The 7,942-nt window shown below is 45.4% G+C and overlaps 1 protein-coding gene across 1 annotated transcript; it reads left to right on the top strand.

Annotated features, from left to right (window-relative positions):
• Positions 1-216: 216 nt before the first annotated feature.
• Positions 217-7,942, top strand: METTL21C (methyltransferase 21C, AARS1 lysine). Its single transcript, XM_058548449.1, has 4 exons — positions 217-346; positions 3,502-3,653; positions 6,275-6,392; positions 7,539-7,942. Exons 1-4 carry the CDS (start codon positions 217-219, stop codon positions 7,931-7,933), a joined length of 795 nt encoding a protein of 264 aa, XP_058404432.1. The 3' UTR covers positions 7,934-7,942.

The raw sequence follows: 7,942 nt of genomic DNA, 5'->3' as shown, positions 1-7,942 counted from the left end.
TCTCCCTCCACTTTGCTCTGCAAAACCAGGATGGCAGCTTCTTGGGTGGCCGCTTTGCTCTCCCAGGGAACTAAGCTGAAAAGCAGGTGTTCTTTTCTGCTCAGCAGATGCTAAAGCGATAAGCTGCAGCTTTTAGAGCCTTCTGGGAGGTTCAGACAGCCTGGGCTGAGCAACCCGGGTCTCGTCCAGCTCTCTCCTCTCCAGCCCGCTCCAGTTATGGACGTGTGTCTGAGCTCCGAGCAGCAGCCCGGGCGCCTGGGCAAAGGACCGAGCACCCCAGACGGCTGGTTAGAGGCGGAGGAGGAGGGGGATCTCCACAAAGATGGCACCAGCAGACCTCCAGGAGGTAACATCCTTTTTCCTCACCTGAACACCTACTCAGTTGTTTTCCTGGTGATGGCATTTTACAGGGGACTTCAGTGACAAGAATTTCCATTTCCTTTTAACTCTAGATTTTTCTGATAATGAAGCTTAGTAGAAAAATGCCTTTATGCAAGCATAAGCATAGCATTGAAAGTAAAGATCCTACTTTTTTTTACTTATCAAAGTCCGCAAATTTGTTTTTATCTTGTATATAAATCTAAGATTGCTATATTTTTGTAACAAAAACTTTTAAAAAGAAACAAAATCTAGATTCATTTCTGCTTTTTGCCAAAATGTATTCCAGGCAGCTGTGTTGTACAGTGGATCCTTGTAAATCAAAGTGTATCTTCTCCTGAGGACAATGTAACCCTTAGGGCTGCATTTCTGGGCAGGCACTCAGTAGTAAATAAATAATAGACATAACAAGTGGTGTCATAAAAAGCCAAGATACAGCATTTAAAACATTTACAATCATTTAACGTGGTAAAATTATGTTCCAACTACTAAACCAGGATGTTACTTATTTTTACTAAAATTTTTACATAAAAATGCAACTCTACCTATCTCGAAAATCTGATCTCTCTAAAACTATCATGCTAGCATACATACAATAAACAAAAATATTTAATGCACAATAAACATAAATTTCTTTATCTTTGTAGTACATAAGAGGGTCTTTTGGGAGAATATTTATATGCCCATGTTTCTTTACATTGTTGATCCGGAAAGTATAACCGACAGCTTATTATTTGTTGGTTTATTTCCCTGTGAAATGACGAGCCATTCAAAATCAGCCCATTGACATTTCCTAAAGTCTTCAGAGAAAAATAAGTCCCCAGTTGGTGATATGTGGGAGGAGGGAAGAAGGAACAGTCTGGATCATAGTTGGGGGAGGGAAGGCTGCAGGAGTTGGCTCAGGTTCCTGATGGTCTGGCTGCTCTGAGTCACCTACTCCACTGATGAAACCCTCAGAGGAAAGGAGAGAAGCCCTGTACCGACTCCAGGTACCGACCAGCCTGTACCAGCACCCGAGTTTCAGGAATTTTGCTAACTGGTTGTTAAACATGGCCGTTATTGAAATTTAAGTTATATAAACTTACAATTAAATAGATTCCATAAAAGGCAAAAGTATATGAAAAATCGCAGGTAATAAATACCCACGACTCATCATGAATCATTTTACTGCATTTTATAATTACGCTCTTGAGGCTGTTGATGTGCACTGTTTCCGTGTGGTAGGAACATTACATGGCGGTGCGCTGCTGCGCATCTTTCCCAGTGACGTCCCGCGCGTGGTTTGAAATCGCCAGGGTGGGAGTATTCACACCACGGTGATCGTCAAACCCCGCAAACCAGTGCCGCTTCTCCTTGCCCCAAACTGGTTGTTAAACATTTAGCGGCACGTGGTGGTCTACTCCTCTGCCTTCTTATTGTGTCTGAAACAGAATTCAGAGTCAGCCTCTCAGCCCCACGGGAGAAGCCACGGCCTCTTTGGTCATTCATACATACTGGGTTTGTGTTAGGTGTGAGTGGCTTCCCATAATAACAGGTAGCTGAGGGCCACAGGTCTCCTTCCCTCCCCCACCAGGACACGCGACGGGAAAGGACAACGTCTCAGGGCTGACTCAGCCACCACGTAGCAGCAGGTTCTTGCAAGCTCAGTGAAGTCCCGCGTCTCTGGAAGCTCACCTTCCTGGGCAGGGCAGAGAATCCTCCTTCCAGGGGTGCCACACACTAAATCAGAACCTGGGGCCCTCTGCAGAGCCGCGGACATCCGTTAGGCTGGTTTACAAACTGGTCCCTTTGCTCACACTGTGGTCAAAGACTATTTGGACACTTTTTTTTTTTTGTAAAATACAACAAAAACAAATTTCTAGAACAACAAAATGAAAATACAAAGACATACAAAATACAAGCCCCGTTTTTTACGCAATTAGATTCAACAGACATGGTCAAATTGTTGTCAACATTTCTAAATGCTTGCTCCAAATTTCTGTACTCTTTACTGTGAACCTGCTATAAAAGGCTTGCAAGGCAGCAGCACAGAACTGCCGCGGTGCTTAAGGACATCAGTGCTGCCAAAATCGCCTGGTGGCCCTGCCGCTGAGGGGTGGACTCCTGACTGGGTTTCCTCCAAGGCCTCCCTCACCATGTATTCACGCCCTCCGCCCTCTGCCTCCTCCTCTTCCGCCTCGAGCGTGTGCGTATTTCTCATGAGAGCACCTCAAATGTTGACTGACCACTCCTTGCTGCTATTCTCCAAGGCCCACAGCCCACCCGTGGTTAAAAAAGTCCCAGGCATATCCCAGGCCACAAAGGCAGGTTTCACGCATATTTCCCCCGCAAGCTCCTTGCAGCGATTCCTTCTTACCACTGGTACCAACAGCTTCCCCTCGTCTGCCGACGGCCCCTAAGTGTGTGTGTGCTCAGCATCCTCATTCTTGACATTTTAACTCACTGCCCTTTTTACTCTGAAACACTCTCCAAAACCTTAAAGAATTTGTGCTTCTGTGATGTCAGCCCCGATCAGGTGATCAGGTGCTCTTTTCTTCTCATTTTATATGACATTTGAGAGCTGCAAGAGTGGGTCATGAGTGTAAAGGAGTATTTAAAGCAATAGTAACTTAATAGCCAGAGCTCATCTGACAGCCTCCCCCAGGACCGTGGAGCTGGCTCGTCTTTGGGTGACCTGTACCTTTTGAGGAGCAGTTGTAGGAAGGGTTTAAGGAACATGCTCCAGCCAACATGTGGGAATGTTATTTCACTTCAAGACCTAAAATTAGCCAGGTCCATGTCTGCCTAGGTCCTCCTCCAGACAGCTCATTTGTGCGATTTGGCTGGTAAGCTAGCTTCCTCCTGTTATTAAAACAGGGTGGGATTGAGCCACCTCTTCCATCCTCTTCTAAACAGAGGAAAGGACCCAGGGCATCCTTTGGCATTTTGTCATATTATAAAAATGTCACATCTGAATTTCATGTCCCTGTTACCCCATATCATTCAGCTTTGTGCTCGTTTGCTGGCATCACTCCCTCTTTGTGGGAAGGTTGCTCAACCTGTTCCCATCTTGCAAATTGTAACTCGTGTATGTTTGCACTGGATCAACAAATCATGAAACCTACTTTATTTTCTGCCCCACAGATTCTAACAAGATAGAACCATCTCTTCAGAGTCTCCAGAAATTTATTCCTACAGATTATGCCAGCTACACTCAGGAGCACTATCTGTTTGCAGGCAAGAAGATTGTCATTCAAGAGTCGATAGAGAGTTACGGAACGGTGGTGTGGCCAGGGGTGAGAGAATCGTTACATTTGGGATGTCAGGATTTCTGGGGACGACAGTAACAATTTTGTCCATCTTTGTTGTCTTGTACGATTTGCCAAGTGCTTTCACATTCTGTGCTTCTCCAACTGAGGGGCAATTGTTGGCCCCCAGGGGAGTGGGTGTGTGCTGGGCTCTGCAAAAACACACCATCTCTTCAAGAAGCATTCATTTTCCTCTATGCTATGTTTCTTGAAACATTATTTTTTACATTAAAATAAACTCAAATATGTTAGGAAGCAAGATGAAAAATTCGTGTAAATTGTTATGAAATTGAATTGAATTCATATGAATTGTTAGCGTGGATGTGAATCATTTTGGGTTCATGTTAAAATGCAGATTCCGATTTAGCAGGTCTGGGGGCCTGTGCCTCTGCATTTCCTACACACTCCCAGGCGACGCAAACCTGCGGCCGAGGGACCCCAAGCTCAGTAGCCATGATTACAGCTTTTGTGGCGCTTCCTTGGGGTGACCTGGGGGACTGGAGGCAAGTGAGAGGGCGAGAAGGAGAGGGGAGAAAGGGAGGGACAGCCAAGGGTCTCCAGGCTCTTAGAGCTCTCCCCTCCCCCTCCCCCCAACCAAGGAAGCTCGGTTTTTGCCCCTTATGCATGTAAGGATGATTTCCTTCAAACAAAGGCTTTTCTTTGGCTTAACAACAGGTTGAAAACCACCAAATGATTCCACAGCTTCCTATTATAATATTTTGGCCAATTGACAACTACAGCAGGGGTATCAGAGATCAGGAATGGAAAAAGAGTGTTTGTCCACTGGCCTGTTTTAGTCTCAGTGAGGCCCCAGGCTTTCATACACCAAACCCTGGCCTCTTTTGGGACCTCAATTTCCTGAAAGCTGCAGGAAAAGGGTTTATATAAAGTGGGAAAACACTCTTTTCTTGTGTGGCTTCAAGCGCAGCTTGAAGTTTGCTAATAGGACTAAGATGGGGGGCAGCGGGCTGCAGGGGGAAAGTGTTTCCAACATCAAAAGATGCAGCTGTTGGGGAGAAAAGCTTTCTCTCCAGAGAGCACATGAGTGGGGCCAGCCTCTCACAGGGCAGTGAGGAAGGAAGCCTTGGCCTTCTCTTCAGAAAACCCCTCAAAGCGTATGTCCTCATCACGGCTCCAGGTGACACTCTTCCTAGTATTGAAACCCCCACAGAGCGAATCCTTGCTCCTCAACAACCGAAGAAGTCTTTTCCCCAAGACCTCCCTTCCCAACCCCAGAGCTCCTTGCAGTGTGCGCATGTTGGTGCTGTTTCACCTGCTGCCCCTCGCCTGGCGTGTCGCCCCCTCCTTGTTTGTGGTCACCCATCCTTCAATACGCAGGTCACCTCTCACTGGGCTTCCCCGTGTACCCGGCATGTGCTTCCTTCAGGCCCCCGACCTCACTGTCCCTCACTGTCGTGCAGTTTAGAATCGATTGACATGCCCCTTCCCCCACCCCACTGAACCCCTTGAGAGGAGAGACAACTGTTCATGCTCGTCTTTGCACGTGACTGCTTCATATGGACAGAGGAGGAAGAGAGGGAGTGACCTATGGGCTTAGGTTTACTACTGATCCTGCCGCTGGCCAGGGCGAGAGCGGCATTTCTCAAATAATCCTGGCCGCCCCCGACTCCAGCCTGGGCCCAAAATAGCAGGTGGAGTCATAGGAGCCCAGAGCATCTGTGGGAGGAGGAGGGCTAAAAGTATCTGCAGTCTGGAGAGTTCAATTTGGTTTCTCACCTCAGTATTCACATTCCCAACTCAATAACTTCCTCATGCCCAACTCTCCCCAATGCCTCTGATCCACGGCGTTGCTAACTGACACCCCACTGGCATAAATGTAAATGCCTCGTGAATCAGTGCAAATCCAATATCCTGTATCTCTTCTAGAAAGGTCAGGAGGACGTGGAGACGGAAGAGAATGAAGAAAGAAGGAAAGGGACGTTTGATTTTCTGTGTAAAAAGCTACCTTAATTTATTCCCAAATGTTTTTTAACATCTTGTTGCTAATACTCAAAGTGTGGTCCACGGACCAGCAGCATCGACATCACCTGGCAGCTTGCTGGAAATGCAGTCTTGGGCCTCCAGACCTACTGCACGAGGATGTGCCTCTTTAACCAGGCCCCGGAGGATTCATTGCACAGTGAACTTGAGAAGCACTGCTCTGAGTGTTAAGTCAAGTCCCAACCAACCTGAATTTTGATAGAGGAGCCAGGAGGGAGGTGTTGAAGAAGTTTATACAGCAACATTCTTAAAGCAGGCAGAGGTTTATTCATGTCAGGCCTCCGCCTGCTTTAAGAATGTTCTTTAGGGCTCCTTTCCTGCATTTATAAGAGCTGAGCTGATCTTCCTATTTCTGGAGATTGATCCAGAGTCTTCTGATATAGGCAATTTAAGAAGTCTGTTTCTCCAGTTCCTTTGATGCAAATTATAATTTTCATATTCCAGAGGTCCCAATATGGCATTGAATGTCTATTTTGATTCTTACGAACTCCTCAGTAAACTAAACTTTTAATAAGATGTCTTTTAGTATCTAACTCGGGGTGGGGAAGGGGGTTGCTACTGATTTCCAACATTCCAATGCCCAGGTGACAACTGCAAATGTTTTTTAGGCTATGGCTCTGTGTCAGTATTTGGAGGAACATGCAGAGGAACTGAATCTCCAAGATGCTAAGATTCTTGAAATTGGTGCTGGACCAGGCCTTGTTTCCATTGTGGCCAGTGTTTTAGGTTTGTTTGTTTGTTTATTCCTGACTTTGTTTCAAAAGCCCTTTACTGTGACAACAATGACAGTGAGTGCTTACTGTGTGACCGGCTGTGGTTTAGGTGTTTGGCCATGATTTCACTCATTGGCTCCCCCCAAAATGTCATGAGCTAGGAATTGCTACTGTTATCCTAGAAATAAGATAATTGCATCTTAGAGAGGTTAAGTAACTTGCGCAACCCACTGATTACCACGTGATGAAGCTGCAATTCTGGAGGTGTGACTCCTGAATCCCTGCTGTAGACCACTATGTGATACTGTCTCCTGCTTTTTGCTGCAAATATTATAACTAACATTTTGAAGAAAATAAGTGAGTTAATCCAGGGTGAAGACAGATTTATACCCCAAATGCGGGTTGTGAGTTCCTGGGCACTGGGGAAGAGGTGGTACAAACCTGGCATCCTTCTACCTACACTCTTATAGTTCTGCTATTAAAACCAATCTGCAAATATGCTGATCTATTTTGTGAACCCTCATCACTAGCTTTAAAATGCCTAAGAATTAATTTAACGAATTTAGGTACAGGGGAGAGTCATGCAAAATAGATCATCCTTTGTGGGAAAAAAACTGCATGCTGAATATTTCTTTTAAGAGAAAAACAAAATCTTCAGATAAATACAATTTTAGAACGAAAAACGTTATGAATTATTATATTAAGCAGATGCTAAGAACTTTAGTACGTTTAGCTAATTATCCCGAAATCTCCCAACATTGCACCACTATTTAACTTATAGTGTCTTAAAAAATGAGAACATTATTCTAGCTCAGTGGTTCTCAACAAAACGTGATTTTGCCCCACAAAGGGCACTTGGCAATGTCAAGAGATGATTTTGATTGTCACGACTTAGGGGTGGGGTGGGGAGCTGCTACTGGCATCTAGTGGATGGAGACCCAGGGATGCTGCCAAACATCTTACAGTGCACAGGGGAGGGCTCCCCATAAGAAAGAATTATCCAGCCAGAATTATGCCAAATGTCAAGCCCATTTGTCAGTCGAGCCAAGGCTGAGAAGCCCAGTTCTATTGCTTGTGTTTCTCCCCGAGAGTATATGTCTACTGTGGCTGCCCAAGTGTTTCCACATAATCGTTACAATGTTTTCCCTTTCTCTCTTAGGGGGTCAAGTCACAGCAACGGATTTGCCTGATGTCCTAGGAAACCTTCAATACAATCTTTTAAAGAACACACTAAAATGTACAGCACATCTGCCTGAAGTGAAAGAACTGGTGTGGGGAGAAGACCTGGAACAAAACTTCCCCAAGTCAACTTTCTATTACGATTACGTTCTGGCCTCGGATGTGGTCTACCACCATTACTTCTTGGACAAGCTGCTCGCCACCATGGTGTACCTCTGTCAGCCAGGGACGGTGTTGCTTTGGGCAAACAAGTTCAGATTCAGCACTGATTACGAGTTTTTAGATAAATTCAAGCAAGTTTTTGATACAACACTCTTGGCTGAATTTCCAGAGTCATCCGTGAAACTTTTCAAAGCAGTACTAAGATGGGACTAAATGAAACAA

The sequence above is a fragment of the Diceros bicornis genome, chromosome 9 (genome assembly GCF_020826845.1).
Source record: "Diceros bicornis minor isolate mBicDic1 chromosome 9, mDicBic1.mat.cur, whole genome shotgun sequence".
Taxonomy (NCBI): domain Eukaryota; kingdom Metazoa; phylum Chordata; class Mammalia; order Perissodactyla; family Rhinocerotidae; genus Diceros; species Diceros bicornis.
This window is presented reverse-complemented; position numbering and strand designations above follow the sequence as displayed.

Bases quoted from the DNA above. Each gene is read 5' to 3' on its own strand.
- METTL21C (XM_058548449.1), top strand. From the start codon at position 217: ATGGACGTGTGTCTGAGCTCCGAGCAGCAGCCCGGGCGCCTGGGCAAA. The intron at 347-3,501 runs GTAACATCCTTT...TCTGCCCCACAG, and splicing joins CACCAGCAGACCTCCAGGAG to ATTCTAACAAGATAGAACCA. The intron at 3,654-6,274 runs GTGAGAGAATCG...AATGTTTTTTAG, and splicing joins GAACGGTGGTGTGGCCAGGG to GCTATGGCTCTGTGTCAGTA.